Raw genomic sequence first — 19,018 nt, forward strand, 5'->3', positions numbered from 1 at the left:
ATTATTATTATTATTATTATTATTATTATTATTATTATTATTATTATTATTATTATTATTCCTATTGACTCCCAGAGGAGCATAGGGCCGCAACCATCTCACGCCAACGGACTCTGTTCTGGGCAACTTCCCCCAACTGGGCCCATGTCACTCCGACGGTCCCTGTCTCATTCTCGGCATATCTCCGCCAGGTCTGCTTTGGCCCCCCAACCCTCCTCCTCCCTGGTGGGCCCCAGCTCAGTGCCTGTCCGGCAACACTGTCCTCCAATTTTCATAGGGTCCTGACTGATGGGACACCGAACTGTTCCCCCCCAGAGTCTGGCATTGGAGATCCCCTCAGGCCATCCGATGTCCAAGATGTGACGCAGGCACCCGTCAACAAAGACCTGGAGTTTGTTGGCTTTTGCCAGCACGCGTCATGGACTCTGTTGGAGAGCAATCTTCCAGACTAGGCGATCATTGGTTTTGTTGGTTTAATGAGGTTGCAGTTTCTGTAGCAAGTGTGATTTTTACGGGGTGAGGTTGCTAGCCTTGCACCCAATCCTCCTCCTTTTTCAGCTGGGCTTGGGACCGTCCTTGGCGGTTTCCGTCTACCCTTCTATAGTCATGATTAATTTCAGTTAGCGTTTTAATTAATATTGCATTTCATACCAAGAAATAATGTTTAGTACACATAATTTCATGTCTGTATGCTATAAAAAGGAGGAGCAGTATGACATAGTAAGTAGACAGTTGACCTCAGAGCCAGAAAGACTTGAATTCAAGTCCTATTTCTGTCACATGCTGGTTATGTGCCTCTGGACTAGTCACTTAGCATCTTCATGCTGTAAAGCAACTCTCTAAGTCTATAAGTTATTTGAGAAAGTGCTGACTTGCCTTGATAATGGTAATTTTCTCATCCACAAGTTTATGAATCTAGTCTCTATCTCCTGTCCTTTTAGTTAGAAAAGGAAATGTTACTTATGTTTATAGTGTTGAAATAAAAATTCTGAGACTGCATCTTAATTTATAATTATTTATTAAATAATAAAAAGTGAGTTAGAGAAAGAAAAGACACCAGCCACATGTGATCAACTGTTTCCCTTCCCAAGCCTCCTTACCTTGCCAGCCCTTGCCCAACCTCCTTAGGTAACTCATCTCACCATCTTTTCCACACCAAAGAGTTCAACTTCTTTTTCCAACCCAAACTTATACATTCAATGATGTCACTTTCCTGGTTCCTTCTGATTAGCCAAAATTGACCTCAGGCCATGTCAGATGCCAGTTTTCTCGAAGCCAAGAGTCACTTGGGACCAGAGGCAAGTGTCCTCTGGGTGCCCGGGAGCCTCAAGGCTTCTGGCTTCCTCTCAGAATGCACAAGCTTCTCCTTTATACAGATAAGCCTCAGGCCTTGTTCTTAATATAATCAAAAGGTGAGGTTGTTGTAGTAACTAGAGAATAGGGGTTCAGAATAGTAAATTCTCATTGTAGCAAGAGTGAGGAGTAAAAATGATTTTGTGCTTGATGTTTTACTGATAGCCACAAAATGTTAAAAGATCTAGACAAAGGGCAGCTGGGTAGCTCAGTGGAGTGAGAGTCAGGCCTAGAGACAGGAGGTCCTAGGTTCAAACCCGGCCTCAGCCACTTCCCAGCTGTGTGACTCTGGGCAAGTCACTTGACCCCCATTGCCCACCCTTACCAATCTTCCACCTATGAGACAATACACCAAAGTACAAGGGTTAAAAAAAAAAAAAAGATCTAGACAAAGACCTCCAGTGTTTTGGATGGATTTCTTGTGGAAATTTTGTAGGCAACAAAAATTGCATAGGATATAGAGAAATTGCAAGTTGTATTGTCCAGAAGAATAACCATATTCATGAAATCATTTCTCCTTTGAAATATAATTATTAATCACTGCAGACTATTTCTCACAGTCTCTTTTTGCTATTATGTCCAACAATCATGTTTAAGTAATTATGAGTCCTTAGAAGTTAAGTCCAACATTCTCATCGTAAAGTTAAGAAAACATGTTTTCTTAACCAGAGAAGTTACGTGGTTTATCTAAGTTCATAAAGTAAGTGTCTGAGATAGAATATGAACCCAAGTTTTCCTAACTCCAAGTCCAATATTTTGTCCATTACACCATGTTTAATTTTTAAAATCTACATATTCATTGATCCAGAATTCAGCCTTGGTCAGCTGTTTGGAAGGCAGCTATGTTTTCACCATTCTTCCAACACTATATCTTGGCACTACTTAGGCTTCCACCTTCTCTATTGAAAATAAAGTATAGTTATGTAAAGTGTTTCATGCTTTTTCCAACCATAAAATGTCAGGGTATTGATTCAATAAATTATTGTCTCTCTCACCTCAAGGAAAATGAGCCTTTTCTACCTTTTAGAAGAAGGAAAGATGATATTGTGAGGAAGAAGAAAAATAAAGTTTTGTTGAAAAATGAGGCAGTAGGAAGGAGGTCATACTTCTTATCTAATTGTGTGTCCCATCTATGTGTTCCAGAAACCCGAGATTTCTCCATTTAGCCCATAGACTCTGTACTTCAGTCCTCTTTAATTTGTTTATCATCATGACAGGAAACTAGTCAATCCCCCTCTCCTTAGTTTCCCTCTTCAATTTCCTCCATTTGAAATCTTGACACTGTGATTGATCAGCTCAATATATTCCCTGTCCTGTTGCCACTCCTCCTTTTCTAAACTGCAGCCCTGGACCACTCAAATTATCTGCCTTCTCTACCCCTGCTCAGATGCCCATAAATGCCACAGGAAGAAAACATGTTTATGTTTATCTTATCTCATCTCAACTGTGCCCTCACTGCACACCAACTGTTTTACTAATAACTTAAATTCCAACATCTTTTCTTTAGGCTTATGCTCCATTTTCTATTACCCCATCTCCTAGCAGAGGACTTTACCTCATACTCTAAAGGGAAAAATTTAGACCATCTGTCTCAGTGATTCTTCTCCCTAATTCTTCACTTTACATCTCTTCAACATTATCCTCCATTTTCTTCTCCTTTGCCCTAGGAACAGAGATGGATGGATATAGGTGATCCTTTACCTTACTAAAGTCAGTATCCTTTTCCTTGATTCCTTTCACCTCCTACCTTCTCCAAGAGGATCACCCTTTAATCATCTCTCTCTTTTCCTGACTTTCAATCTTCTTTTCCACCAGTTCCTTCCTTGCTAACCCCAAATATGTCTAGGTTCCAACCATCTTTCCATAAAATTCACTTTGCCCCAACCCCTCAAACTATTATTCTATATCTATTTCCATTTTTCAGTCAGATTCCTAGAGGGGGGGAAAACTGCCTACAAATTCTTTACTTCCATCCCAATATAAACTGCCCATTCCAGAGCCACTAATAATCTTTTGGTTCATTAGATACAGTGGCCTTTTCTCAGTCTCAGTTCATAATAGACTTTACCTCTTACTCAATTTTCTTCACTCCTATTCCTATATTCCCTCTCCTCCCTGAGTTTTTGTGACTTTGTTCTTTTACATTTCTGAATTGAGTATCTAGTGCTAGTAACCCTAAAACTGAGGTTATCATTCCCATTTGAGTACTATCATTCCCCAGGGTTTCCAAGATCCCTATTCTGGGGCTTTCTGAACACCTTGGGGCTTTCTCTGGAGGAACCTCTTCCTGCCACACATGTTTCCAACCCATTCTTAGTCATGCTGCGTGACTTGTTTACCTGTGCTGGCACTGACTTTACTAGTAGCCCCCATCCTATGTGGGCTTTTGGATGAAGAGTCAGACACAACTGAACAACAATATGATGCAAACAACTCAGCCCTAAATCTGAGTCTAAACACAAATACCAAAATAGGATTTTGTAATCTTCTAGAACATTTTAAATGCTAGTAGCGGGGTACCTCATTATCTAAGATTAGAGAAGATTGAATAGGCCTTCAGTTGCCATAGACTCAGAGAGAGATATAAAGCAGAAAAAAAATAATTTGAATTTCAACTCAGAGTCAAATAGATTTATGTCTGATATACCCTATCTCTGGAAAATGCTATTCCTTATCCAAAGTACCACCTTGTACTTTGCTTAATCCCATATTTTTTTTATCTCTCCCACTATATCTTGAGCTTCAGTCTTATTTATCTTTGTTGTTTCCATAGCTTCTAACAAAGTAGCTTGCATATAACATTTCCTCAAAGGTTTTTTCAATGAGTTAATTTAAAACAAGTATGAACTTTAAAATGTTCCAAATGGAATAAAGGTAACATTTCAATTTGGTTTGAAAGAAATTTAAGGGAAGCAGGAAACTTAACCCTAACAGTACCATTCTGGCAACAAATCGAAAAAGAGGGCTAAAAGATATACCAACCAAATTGGTGACACAGAAATGTATCCTCTCTCAATTCCTACCATCTTGTAATCCAAATGAAAATTTTCTCCTTCAGACAATGAAAGAATTGATTAGCTGGTGCTGCATGCATTATAATACAAAACAGATCATGATCAGAATTATTTCTATACCTGTCATGAATAGAGTCAGAATTAGGAAATGTTTCAAATCTTCTCATTAAGTATTCCTGGGACAGACTGATAGGTCCATTTAAAGCAATTCTAGGATTCCAACTCATACTCATTCACATTGGCGAAGATACCATTAAGGGAACATGACAGTTTATCAGAGTCGCTTCAGGAAAACAGGTGGAGGCAGATATTAATTTAAGCCATTAAAAGCCATTTAGAACTATGTCCCAAAAGACACTAAATTATACATACTCCTTGATCCAGCAGTACCACTAATAGACTTATACTTCAAAAATACAAAAGAAGGAATCAAAAGGCTTAAATGTTTATTATTGCTCTCTTTGCAGTACCAGAAATCAGGCAACTTGCTTCTTTGACTTCTTGAATCTTTGGAATTTTACTTATATTGAATCATCCATCTCTAATTGTAATTCCTCTGTTAATTTTCTACTGTTTCTATTTATAGCTTAGATGGTTTAATTGAAATTAAATTCTTTTGTGACCTGCTGATCTTTCCACCTACGTTGATTAATGGCCAGTGGTGATGAACCTTTTAGAGACTGAGTGCCCAAACTGCCATGCTCACCCCACATGTGAGCTGCACACCCTTACCCCAGACAGGGGAGGGAGGAAGCACTCCCATTGGACTGCTGGGCAGAGGAGTGGGTGATATAAAAAAATCCTCATGGGAGAGACAGAGAGAGACAGAGACAGAGAGAGAGAGAATGGATAGAAGGTAATCTCAAAGGGAAGGTCCTAGCAACAAGAAGGATCAAGAAAGCCTTCCACAAGGAAGTAAAATTTGAGCTAAATAATAAAGGGAATCAGGGAAGCTAAGTTAGAGTATACAGCATTTTGTAATGGAATTTGGAGATATTGTATAGGAGAAATAACAAGGATGCTAATGTAGCTGGATCATAGAGTATATACAGGAGAATAAAGTATAAAAATACTAGAAAGGTAGGAAAGTGTGAAGTCTTGAAAGGATTTAAATATTAAACAGAAGACTTTATATTTGATCCTAGAGGAATCCATTGGAGTTTACTGACAAAATGGGTAATATGGTTAAGTCTATGCTTCAAGAAAGATATCAGAATAAAGATTAGTCATAATCACTTCCCCCCTCCCTTCCTAAAAGAATCTTCTACTGTAGTTACAAATATAGAAAGCAGAATAAAATACAATTTTTGGAGTGGCTGTGTAAAATCTATTGGGCTAGGAGAACCTGGTAGCATTCCCCTTAAATATCTTGGAATAGATGGTTTAACAACAGAATGACTTTAAATACTTGTTTGAATTTAAGAAAAGTCAGATTAACAAAAATTAACTGTAATATGTTAGAATCATTGGACTATTTATTCTTCTTTTATATTCTGAAAGATAAGTAATTTCAGTAATATATTTCCAGTCAAAAGATTACCTTCCCTCCACACATTAGTACATAATTTTATAAATTGTTCTGGGCAAAAATACTCATTACTGAAGACCATTTTTCAGTAATAATCATCTCTAAAGTGAGTGAGTCTGTACCTTATGTAATTTTAAATCACCTGAACACCATGTTGAGACATAAGTGGAGGGATCTAGTCACAGGTCTGAGATTTAGAGTTAGAAGAGCCTGTGCTAAAGAATTGTTTTAAGTACTTTACAAATATTATCTTATTTGATCCCTATAACAATCATTTGAGGTTGTTATAATTCCCATTTTGCAATTGAGAAAATGGAGGCAGATAGAGGTTACATGAATTGCCTAGGGTCACACAGCTAATATATATAAATATATATATATATATGAGGCAAAAATTTTTTGACCTTCCTGACACCAAGGGCAACTCCCTATCCACTGCACCAAATAGCTACCTTTTGATAACAGAATTATAGTATATATTATCATTATATATTATTTCTATATAATATAATTATATAATATATTATCACAGCAGGCCTATCAATGGAGAATATCCAGTACTACTTGGTAACTTCTTTCATAGCATTTACAATTCCACATTTTTCTAGCAACAAAAGATCTGGAGATGCAAACCTTCCCAAATCTTGGCTTTTTCCTCAAACCATTTATCTAAGGGTATTCAATAGCACTTTCCTAAGAAGGAGTAATTTTTTTTTGTCCTTCAAAATTAAGCCTTTGCTCTATGTATATCCCCACCACCTTTATGTTTTTTGTCTTTTTCACACACTCTCTCTCTCTGCTTTTTATTCTAGTATGCAATATTTACTTTGGGTTTTGTAAAAGAAGGGAAAGAGTGGTAATATTACTACTAGACCCAGTACAATATCTTTTGAAAAATGATTTTTGCATATTTAACTTTTTGTTTCAGTATGGAGGTGTTTCTCTATAAATAATAGAAACTTCTGGGCGGTTGTCTGAAGCCTTGCTGTTTTGCTCTGTCTGATACATCTTTGGGAACATTTCTCACATAAAACTTTTTTTTCCAGAAAAAGTTACCTTTGACAGCACTGGCTCAGTGTTTAATGGAAGGATCAGCTATCTTAGGGGATGAAACGCTCCTTGGGTAAGAGACATTGTACTCAAAAGTTCATGCTAAGTCAGCAGAGAAGTTCTAAATATTAAGTGTGTCCTAGCAATGGTATTTCTTATGTGCTTGAACTTAACCATAGCATAGCAAAAATGCCTTCAGCAGCTCCTCAGAAGAAAAGCTTTAGGATGCTTATGAAGAGAGGGCATATCTAAAGTGAATTTTGCCCATTTGAAGATAAGTCTATAGAAGAGACTCTCTGTTACCTGGCAAACGAACATTTTCTGTATCTATAGTATATGCTATATTTTGTAGGACATGCAATTCAATAGACAGTTATTAAGTGACTACTATTTTAAAACAAAATAACTCTTACTTTCACAGAGATTAAATTCTACTGGGTGGGGGAAAAAGAGTGGAAGTGAGGAATAAATTATTTGATTCATTCCAAATGATTATAATGGGTTTCACTATAATACTAATTAACTAACTTTAATTATATATAAAAAAGCCTTAGATACAACCTAGAAGTCATTGGATTTAGTGAAACAGAACAAAATAAAACCTATTTGGAGAATCATTTTCAAGCACATTTGCCATTTCAAAAACAACTCATTCACATTTCTAAAACACATTAAAGTTTATAGAGTGTTTTCATCACAAATCAATAAAGTTATATAGTGATAGAGTTATAATCCTCACTACACAGAGAAGGACACTAAAGCTTATGGTATTTAAATTGCCCATGGTTAAACAACTAACCAGTATTAGAGTCAGAAAAACATGTATCTTACCTTTGGGCCCTCATCTATTTGGTTTTCTTAGCCTATAAAAAGGGGGTTTTTTTGATCTAGAAAAGGACATGCCAAGGAAGCTCTCTCATACTGAAAGAGGAAGATGGCTGTTTGGAGCATATGCATATTTGGAAAATGTAGTAGCATCCTTCATGCTTCTTGACCTTCATAGTCCCAGTCACATAGCAGGTCCCACTTCCCCCAATGTGGGATGATTTCTTTGATCTCAGAAATAAAAGGGAACAACATAAATTAGGAAGGTTGATCTCCAGAAAAAGCAAAAAGGGTTTTTTGGTTGTATATCCTGATGAAAATTTACTCAGCCAAGATAATGACAAAAATACTGGTGTGTTATCCCATTCTATTGATCTCTTCATTGTTTTCTTATTTTGTTTTTTCAGGAATATGCTGAAATTATGTGGTGAAACAGAGGACAAACTAGCCCAGGAACTTATCCATTTTGAATTACAAGTAGAGAGGGATGTGATTGAGCCACTGTTTGTACTGGCAGAGGTAAGGAATAGGGAGTGAGTGAGTGAGAGTGAAATAGGCTTGCATCTTAAACTCTTTGAAAAGTATTCTCCCTTCCTTTTCCATCTTTATAGCTTGCCACCTGACACCAGTATTTCAGGAAAATGAATATATTTTTCATCTATGATTTGTCATGTCAAACTTTAGAATGTGAAATGATAGATTAATGAGTAAATCAGTATCTACTAAATAGAACTTGAAGTCTTACCTGACAGGTATACATAACCCTCTTCCCTTCACTTTGCCAAACTCCAACCCTCTCACTTAAGTACTTTAGTATCATTATAAGTCTTCTCTATTCCAATATGCCTCAATTACCACAGCTTTTCAAGAAAGAAAAAGGAACAAAAGGGAAGAAAAGAAAAGAGAAAAGAGACTTTTAAAAAATCATGAACTTCTACCTTAACAAAAATCATAATCTACTCTTCTCTGTAAAATTCTCTTTCCTCCCTCCTCTCAACTCTCTATACAACCTAAGGATTTGTCATATAAATGAACAGATAATATATTTGGTGTAATTGCTGGGAAGTCTTCACAGAGAGATTTAAATAGCATTTGTTTTTTGGATAGCTAAGAGTCTTTGGTCTTAGACCCAAATTCCTGATGTCAGATAATACCTGATAATGTATTCCTTTGTATTTAGAGGCAATGTGAATATTACCTTAGATATTGTCTGACATTGTCTTAGATATTTCTGAAAAGATAAATATGTGGTCTATTCTTTTCTTGCTTCTTTGACCTTGAAATTTTGAGATTATACTTATATTGAACAGTCCATCTTTAATTGTAATGCTTCTATTGCTTTTCTGCTATTGCTAAGTGTTATATTGTGCAAGTCACTCAATTCAGCTTTGGCTATGAAAATGGAAATACTTTTTCATACTTTCTTTAGGGCTGGTGTTTTATTCTAAATACTGGCATTCATTCATATTATTTCCTTATGTGAAGATCTCAGGCAATGATGATTTATTTCTATTTTTAGTCCATTTCATTTTCTGATTCTCACTTATCTACACCATGTCTGCTGGGCCTGAAACAAAAATGTTACTGCAGAAGAATTATCATTTTTAAATTGTTCTAAAAGAGAATTAAAAACTCCATATAATTAGCAAAAATGCTGCATAAGAATAATAATTTTAGAGTTTCTAAAAAAGGAAAAAATAATTAAATTAAAGGTCTTACACAACAAAAAAAGAATAACATTCTCTTCTTAGTGATTAATTTTGAACTATGCCTTTAATTTAGATTTGCCTACCACCTCATCCTCTCTTTTTCCTCTTTTCTTCTGCAGAGGGTTAACTTGCTCTATTAAACTGAAGTCTAGAATAAAAGGAATATATGAAATTTTATTCTGGCAAACTAATGAAATTTCTTTAGCAAACTCATAACCATCACACATTCACATACATCAGATTCATCTGGATTTTGTTTTCCACTATCAACTTTTTAAAAACTTCTTTTGATAACACATTTTTATACCATAGCTTGAAACCATGCTGAATCTCCATTGAACTTTCTGTTGTAACAAACAGTAAATCAAAACCAACACTATTATTTCTTATTATTACAGGTGGAAATTCCAAATATTCAAAAGCAAAGGAAACATTTAGCAAAGTTAGTGCTGGACATGGATTCTTCCCGAACAAGGTAAAAAGGGGACAGTTTTTGGTATCTCATTTGTGCTAGCTTATTAGATGATTCTGGTTAGGATGCTTCTCATGTGTTCAACCTGATCTGGGGTATAAAATGATAAGCAGTCTTTTAATCTGTGACAATTCTTAGATGTTTTAAAGCCCCTTAAGTATAGCTATTTTTCTCCCAAAGTTATCTACCTCTTTTTACTTTGTGACCAAATGTCAAAGTCTTGATATTTCAAAATGATTTGCAACACTAATTTAGCAGATGTCCTACATTTTATATGATCACATTTTTGCTGTGTTCTCTGTGCACATTTTCCTGTCCTATTGATCTATGGGGGTGGGGAGTGATTTATAAGTTCATGAACATGGATATAGATAATATAGTATAAGTTTCTGCTTTAGTGTCTTCCCTCTATATTCACACTGCTTCCTATTTGATTTTGGAAGAACAAACTGTTTTTTGGTTGAAATTCTGTAGATCACAACCTAGGCATAATCCTTAAAATCCTCTCACTCCCTATATCCAATCAATTGCCAAAGTCTAACAATTTTACTTTTATAACATCTCTCACCCTTCTGTCCTCTGTATATGTATACTACACACCCCTTTCTCTCCTCTGACATTGCCACCACCCTGGTGCAGGTCCTTTCACTTCATGTCTAGACTATTGTCTAGACATGTCTAGACTACAGACTAATTGGGATTTCTAGACACTTCATGTCTAGACTATAGACTATTGGGATTTTCACTTACTGTCTCTCGTTCAGGGAATGCTCCCCACCCCCCTTATCTCTGCCTGCCACTTCCCTGACTCCTTTTAAATCCCAGGTAAAATCACACCTTCTAGACTTCTGGTGCAAAGACCATGGAGTGAGATAACAACCTTTCTAAACCTTCTCAAATTCTCCTCCAAATAATCTTAAACAAAAGTCTCATCTCAAATTTTGGAGAAATGAAGCAGTTTTATAGACCAGAGCAGCTTAGAGGATCAGCACAAGAACTATGTCTCCTTGGGGTTGGAGGGGTATGAAGTCCAAGCAGGCAGCCCAAAAGCAGACAGCACCAAGAGCAGAACCACACAAGGCCCTACTTCCTCAGCAGTGTGGCCCAAACATGATGCAAGCCTCCTGCAAGGCCCCATTCCTGGGGCTGGCCAGCAACAAGGCCCTGACCCTTGATACTGGCCAGCAGTTAGGATTTACTCTCCAATATAAGTCAGCAATGAGGTCTCTCACCAGTGCAAGCCAGTAGTGAAGCCCCCTACTAGTATAAGCCAACAGCTATATCCTAAGACCTGATGCAAACCAGAAGCAAAGTCCTAAGTCTATCCCAAGCATAAGGAACATGGGACTCTTTCCCACCCACAAGAAGAACTCAATTTTACTATACAGTAAAAAAAAATTACACAATAACCTGGTAAGAATGAACATAAAACAAAAAAAGAGAATCTAATCCTAGAATGTTACTATTGTGACAGGGAGGCTCAAGATACAAATATAGAAGAGGACAGTGTTTTCAAAATAACTACACATGAAGCATCAAAGAAAAAGGTAAATAAAAGTCAGGCCTAGAGACAGGAGGTCCTAGGTTCAAATCTGGCCTCAGACACTTCCCAGCTATGTGACCCTGGGCAAGTCACTTGACCCCCATTGCCCACCCTTACCACTCTTCCACCTATAAGCCAATGCACAGAAGCTAAGGGTTTAAAAAAAAAATAAAATAAAAATGTAAATTGTCTCAAACCCAAAAAGATCTCATGGAAGAACTCAAAAAGGACTTTAAAAATAAAATAATAGAAGAAAAATTGAGGGGAAATGAGAGTATAAAGTAGGAAAACAATGAAAAAAGAATCCATAGTTTGGTAAAGAAAAAAAGTGAGAAAGGATATCAAATATCTGCAAAAAAAAAAAAACTCCCTAGAATTGGCCAAATGGAAACATGAGTACAGAAATCCACTGAAGAAAAGTTCATAAAAAGTAGAACTAACCAAATGTATCTTCATATAACTTCATTTAAAAATAGTTCCTTAAAAATTAGAATTAGACAAGTATAAATTAATGACTATATGAGATTTCAAGAAGAAAATGTGAAGAAAAACAATTGAACTGGTGAATAGACTACAAAGAGATAATTTAAGAATTATTAAACTACCTTAAAACCATGAGCAAAAAAAATAATAACCTAGACATCATATTCCAAGAAATTATCAAGAAAACCTTCCCTGACATTCTACAATCAGAGGGCAAAATAAAAATTGAAAGAAGACACTGATCACCTCCTGCAAAGGATCCCAAAAATAAAAATCCCAGAAATATTATAGCCAAGTTCCAGAGCTTCCAGACCACAGAAAAAAATACTTAAAGCAGCCAGAAACAATTCAAATACCATGGAGTCACAATCACAATTACACAGGATTTAACATCTTTAACTTTAAAGAATCACAGGGCTTGGATTATGATATTCTGGAAGGCAAAGGAACTAATATTGCAACTAAGAATCGTCTATCCAGTGAAACTCAGCATAATCCTTCAAGGCAAAAATGGATACTTAATGAAATTAAGAACTTTTAATAATTCTGAATGAAAAGATCAGAGCTGCATAGAAAATTTGACATTCAAACAGAAGACTCAGGAGCAAGATAAGAAAGTAAACAGGAAAGAGAAAATGAAAATGAAAGGGATTCAATAAAGTTAAACTGTTAACTGTGAATATTCTTATATGGAGAGATAAATATTTTATAACCTCTATAAATTTTGTCAACATTAGGGGAATTGGAATATACATAGATAGAGGATGTGGTATGAATTCTTTGTAATGGGATAAAATTCAAAAAATTAATAGGAGAAGATAGAAGACTGCACTGGAAGAAGAGGGAAGAGATAGATAGAATGAGCCAGATTAAGTATTAATTAATTTATAACAAATTATAAATTAATTAAATTAAAAATTAAATGAGACTTGAAAAGCTATTTCAATAGAGAGGAAGATGGAAGAATGGAGGACAACTCTCAAACCCTACTTTCATCAGATTTAACTAAAAAAGACAATAATGTACACATTCATATATATAAATCTATATTAACTTAAAGGGAAGACAGATTGGGGGAGACAATGATCAGAGAAGTAAAACACTCATGAGGAGAGTCAAAATTAAAAGAGATAGAAGAAGAAGAAACAGAATATGTAGGGAAATAGTTGTCATAACTGTAGATGTGAATGGGATGAATTCACCTGTAAAACAGAAGCAGATGGCAAAATGGATTAAAAACCAGAATCCTGCAATATGCAAGCACAGTCACATACAACAAGGTAAAGGGCTGGAGTAGAATTTATTATCCTTTCAGCTAAAGTAAAAAAAGCAGAGATAGCAATCATGATCTCAGACAAAGCTAAAATAAAAATAGATCTAATTTTAAAAGATAAGGAAGGAAATTTTATCTTGCTACAAGGTACCATAGACAATGAAATAATATCAATACTAAACATATAGGTACCAAGTGGTATAGCATCCAGATTTTTAAAGGAGAACTTAAATGAGTTACTTAAGAGCTTTAGAAAAGCATATTTCCCTTGTGGTTAAAATGTGGGGAATATATTGATTTACATGTAGGATCACAAAATTTAGATAAATGCACATATTATTAATTATATATGTATTAATTTGAAATGGCAAAATCTCTTCTAAAGCACAGGCAGTATATATGTTAGACAGCAGCTGCTGTGAGATGCAAGCAGCAGTTGAAAGAAGTTGGAGGAAGCAGGAGTGCCATTGCTATTGGCAATCCAGAGTAGCAGGAATGGCCAGAAGAAGAAATTTGTCTGTGTTCTCAAAGAACAGTATTCTCAAAGTATGGTTTTTGGTGAGAGAGACACATTGATAGTTCACTAGATACCTTGGGATCACAAGATGTTAGAGAAAGGTTTCTCAACAGTCTCATTTATTATAAATAATCTAACAGTTACCTTCATACAACCAACTCCCTCACTTCTTTGATCAGAAGTGTGAGAAGTTTGGAACTGCAAGGGCTGCAGAGGCCCCAGATGCCACACCATTCTGTTTATGTTCTTAGATGGGGCAACTTGCAACAATCTGTCAAAAAGAGAGAGCAAAGTGCCCAAAGTTTTTAGAGCTGAATCTTATACTATGGGAAGGATAGTAAAAAGGGAAAACATGAGTTGAATTCTTTTGCCAGTGAAGAACTTGCTCACTTGTGGCAAGGAAAAGTTCAAATTCAAGAAAATGTTCAATTCAAGAAGTCATAGTGGTTTAACAGAGGGCATCCACAAGGTGGGAGTTTCTTTAACTGTGTTTCTAATGACTAAGGGTTTAGGGAAGGTGGCAAGGTTTCTGAGTGAAGTTAAAGTTGAGGCCAGCAAATCAGAAAGAAGAATGTCACTTTGCAGACTTGACTAAGATCTTAATTTGGAATTTTAAAATTTCAAATTTAAAAGGTCACTTGGGCCAAGATAGACATAGAAGTACCAGTATCATTTATCTTGACAGAGATATCAAGCTTGAATAAGGAAAATAAGTACAACTGCTGAGGAATGACTCTTTCTGTTTGGAGTCACAAAAAGAGAAAGTAGGAGCTACTAGGGAAGAACAAGACTGAAGATAGAGTTGTCAATAAGACAAAAGCAAACTTTAAAGTCATCACAGGGGGAAAAAAAACAGAAAGAAAATTTCTTCACAAAGATTCTCCCTTGTGAGAAGAAGAGACTGGAAGGATCTACTCCTCACACATGGACAGGGGACAGTGAAACAGTAGAGGGAATGTAAGAGACATATGATAGGAATCTTTTAGGTATCTTAATGAGGGAAATAAACTCTTTTAGGAAAGAGCAATTACAAGTAAAATGAGGTATCGAAAAGGTAGTATGTCGTTGAAGGTAAAATGGATCATTAGTGTTGAATAGCAAAAAAACTGAGTTTCCTATATGAGAGGGAAAAGGGAGATATAAATAAGCTCTTTAGTCTCAGACAAAAGTTAAAGAGAGGCCAAGGAATGACAGGGGGTGATAGTCTGGCTCAGATTTGATGCTATTGTTTGAGAAAACTGTATCATTGGGGAGGGCTAACCTGAAAATTTCCCAACAGTAGCCTTTCAGCTCTTTACTTAGGGATAGGCAAATAGTGATAGGGGTCATCTGTTCAGAAATCATTCATTCTGATGGGTGGTTTGACAGCCTCAGGAGGGATTAGACATTCATGCCTGAAAACAATGACATTAGAAACATTTTCAAATAAATTCTCAGTATTCAGTCTCAAATAGCAAAGTCTTGTTGGTAAGTGTAAATTGTGCATCCACAATAATGTAAGTAGGTAGACACTACAGAGTTAGGTTCTTTTTGTTGTTGTTGTTGTTAAGTGCTAAAAATCATATTAAATGTGTCTTTAATTATAGCCAGACAAGTGAGCAAAAGAGGAGGTAGCTAAGGTAAGAGAGATAGGAAGTACAAGAAGTGAGGATTTGAGATCAGTATGCATGTAGCTAATAGGATAAAAATGAAATAAAAGAGAATTTAATAAAATGATGACCAACAATGGTCTAAAATAAAAGGAAATTTAAGATTTAAGCAAAGAAGTATTATACTGAAGCTAAGAGATATCCTAGTTCCTCAAAATAAGTTACTTAAGAATTAGACACTGTAAGGATGGGCTAGCCATTTGAGGAAGTTCCAAGGGGACTCACAGAGAGAAAAATAAATAATTATTACTTACTTAAGAAATAGGGCAACCTATGGTGGGTTTTTACTTTAAAGGTTGTAGTTTTATAGATTTATGGTGTTAACCAATCAGCAGGCTGATAACTTTACTAAGCAGAGATTCAAATTAGAAATAGTTTTTCTTTTTTTTTTATAGGCAATGGGGGTCAAGTGACTTGCCCAGGGTCACACAGCTGGGAAGTGTCTGAGGTCAGATTTTTGAACCTAGGACCTCCCATCTCTAGGTCTGGCTCTCAATCCACTGAGCTACCCAGCTGCCCCCTACAGCATATTTTTTAATCTTTATTCAGGAAGAAGTTATAGAAGTTTCAATAACTGCTTTTAGAGGCAGCTGGGTAGCTCAGTGGAGTGAGAGTCAGGCCTAGAGACAGGAGGTCCTAGGTTCAAACCCAGCCTCAGCCACTTCCCAGCTGTGTGACCCTGGGCAAGTCACTTGACCCCCATTGCCCACCCTTACCAATCTTCCACCTATGAGACAATACACCGAAGTACAAGGGTTTAAAAAAAATAACTGCTTTTAAATTAACTTTTAAATTCATTCTTAAACCTGATTAAATTTAATAAATAAATAGATGTAGATATAGATATAGAATAGATATAGATATAGATATAGATATATACTTGATCTTTTCTCTAACAGATTTCCCCATTCATGGTATAAAGCCTACTCTATGTAAAAATAATAATGATGAGACACACAAATGAAGACAAAAAACTAGAAAATAAAGTTTCAAAATTGTTTCTAGATACTTTTGATAGATAACATCAAAAGTATCTTCAGTGGTAAATGAAGTGAAGCTCAAAGATGAACTTCCCTTCAGGGCCAGGCACAAGGAACACTAAAGAGACTCTTGTTTATGAAAAATAAGCAATTTATTTAAATATGTATATATGAAAAAGGATTTCTAATTCTAAGGGATTCTAACTCCACCCAAATAAACTCCCAGGTCCCACAAGGAACCGCTTCTCCTGTAGTTCACAGGCTACGCTAATCCTCCTTGATCTAACTAACCAAATTTATACTATTCTAAATAAACCTAACCACTATAACTCTTAATTTTGCCTTTAAATTATAAAGATAACCAAGGCTAGCTGGTTGAGTCCCCACAAGAATCAAGTTAAGACTCTAAGCCTTAACAGACTCAGAGCCCAAATGAAAGACCAGTTTTTATTTGGTCTTTTCAGAGTTTAACCAATCTATGAACAGTAACAGATAAATGAATAGTGTTTCCCAAGTTGGAAAAGAAAACACTCCACTCCTTCAAGTATTTTCACTCAGACAAATAGAGAGAGGCAAAAATGTTACCTTCTCTAGCTCTGAGAAAGAAAGAAACCTGCGTATGACTGTCAGTTGCTAGAAGCCCACTCTTGGAATGCCACACCCAGAGAGTGTAACTGTCATAGAAATAACAGTTATAAATGTCAACAGTGGAAATTAACATTCTCTCTCAGCTCTATTTGAAACTCCAATTCTTCCTCAAACCAGCTTCTCTACTTCATATCTTTAAACTAATAAAACAATACTTATTTTCTAATATCATCCTTATGTATATGAACAAACTGCTATTTCAATCTCTTTATGTGATCAGAATCATATACATTTTATTTACAGTTTCCTTTATCAGTGGTAAAGTTTATGTGTATGCAATAAAAAAGTAAATTGGATGTAGCTATTATGGTCAGGCTCATAGAAAAGTTTTGCAGTAAGTCAAGTGACTTTATAATACCACAGTATATAATATAACTTAGACATCCCTCAAGTTCATAGATAATTAAGAAAAATGCTTACTTCTAAATTACATTAGAACACAAAATTTTAATATCATGATGCCCTAAAAAATATAATCCATCAGAGATCTAAAATTTAGCCAAAGAAATAGAAGAAATTAAAAATCCCTAGATAAAAACTAAATTGGAAATCCTAAAAATCAAAGGAGAAATTAATAAAATTGAAAGTAAAAGAACTATTGAACTAATAAATAAGACCAGGAACTGGTACTTTGAAAAAACAAATAAAATAGATAAAGTACTGGTAAATCTAATTTAAAAAAGAAAGAAGAGAATCAAATTACCAGTATCAAAAATGAAAAAGGGTGATTTCATCTCTAAGAGGAGGAAATTAGGTAATTGTTAAGAATTATTTGGCAATTATATAGCAATAAATATGATAATCTAGGTGAAATAGATGAATATTTACAAAAATATAAAATGCCTAGATTAACAAAAGAGGAAATAGAATGCTTAAATAATTCCATCTCAGAAAAAGAAATTGAACAAGCCATCAAGGAACTCCCTAAGAAAAAATCCCCAGGGCCATAAACATTTAAAGAACAACCAATCCCAATACAACACAAACTATTTGACAAAATAAGCAAAAGAGTCTTACCAAGTTCCTTTTATGATACAAATACAGCACTGATTCCCAAACCAGAAAGAACAAAAACAGAAAAAGAAAATAACAGACCAATCTCCTTAATGAACATAGATGCAAAAACCTTAAATAAAATACTTGTAAAGAGCCTATATAGCAAGTCATCACAAGGATTATCCACTATGACCAGATGGGATTTAATCCAGGAATGTAAGATTGGTTTATCATTAGGAAAACCATCAACATAATTGATAATATAAATAACCAAACTAACAGAAATCACATCATTATCTTCTAAGATGCAGAAAAAGCCTTTGACAAAATACAACACCCATTCCTATTAAAAACACTAGAAAATATAGGACTAGAAGGGCCTTTCCTCAAAATAATAAACAGTATTTATTTAAAACCACCAGCAGGTATCATCTGCAATAGAAATAAGTTAGTAGCCTTCCAATAAGATCAGGAGTGAAGCAGGAATGCCCATTATTGTCACTATTATTTAATATTGTACTAAATATGCTAGTGGTAGCAATTAGAGATGAAAAAGAAATTGAAGGTATTAAAGTAGGCAGTGAGGAAACTAAACTATCACTCTTTGTAGATGGTATGATGATACTTAGAGAACGCTAGAAAATCAACTAAAAAGCTGGTAGAAATAATTAGTAATTTTAGCAAAGTTACAGGACTCAAAATAAATCCACATAAATCATTAGCATTTCTATTTATTTTCAATAAAAATCAACAGGAAGAGTTAGAAATAGAAACTTCATTTAAAATCAACCTAGGTAATATAAAATATTTCGGAATCTATATGCCAAGACAAATTCAGGAATTATATGAACACAACTACAAAATACTTTTCACACAGATAAAACTAAATCTAAACAACTGGAAAACCATTAATTGTACATGGATATTATAAGCTAATATGATAAAAAATGACAATACTATACCTATCAAACTACCAAA

General features: G+C 35.2%; 1 protein-coding gene across 1 annotated transcript in view; it reads left to right on the top strand.

The window, feature by feature from the left end:
- Positions 1 to 19,018, top strand: part of ARHGAP44 (Rho GTPase activating protein 44) — a 185,008-nt gene that overhangs the window by 66,560 nt on the left and 99,430 nt on the right. The window contains exons 4-6 of the mRNA XM_044673871.1: positions 6,942 to 7,018; positions 8,178 to 8,289; positions 9,878 to 9,954. Of these exons, the coding sequence (XP_044529806.1) occupies positions 6,942 to 7,018; positions 8,178 to 8,289; positions 9,878 to 9,954 (266 nt within the window). The remainder of the gene's footprint in view (positions 1 to 6,941; positions 7,019 to 8,177; positions 8,290 to 9,877; positions 9,955 to 19,018) is intronic.

This window comes from Gracilinanus agilis, chromosome 4, assembly GCF_016433145.1.
Source record: "Gracilinanus agilis isolate LMUSP501 chromosome 4, AgileGrace, whole genome shotgun sequence".
Classification (NCBI taxonomy): domain Eukaryota; kingdom Metazoa; phylum Chordata; class Mammalia; order Didelphimorphia; family Didelphidae; genus Gracilinanus; species Gracilinanus agilis.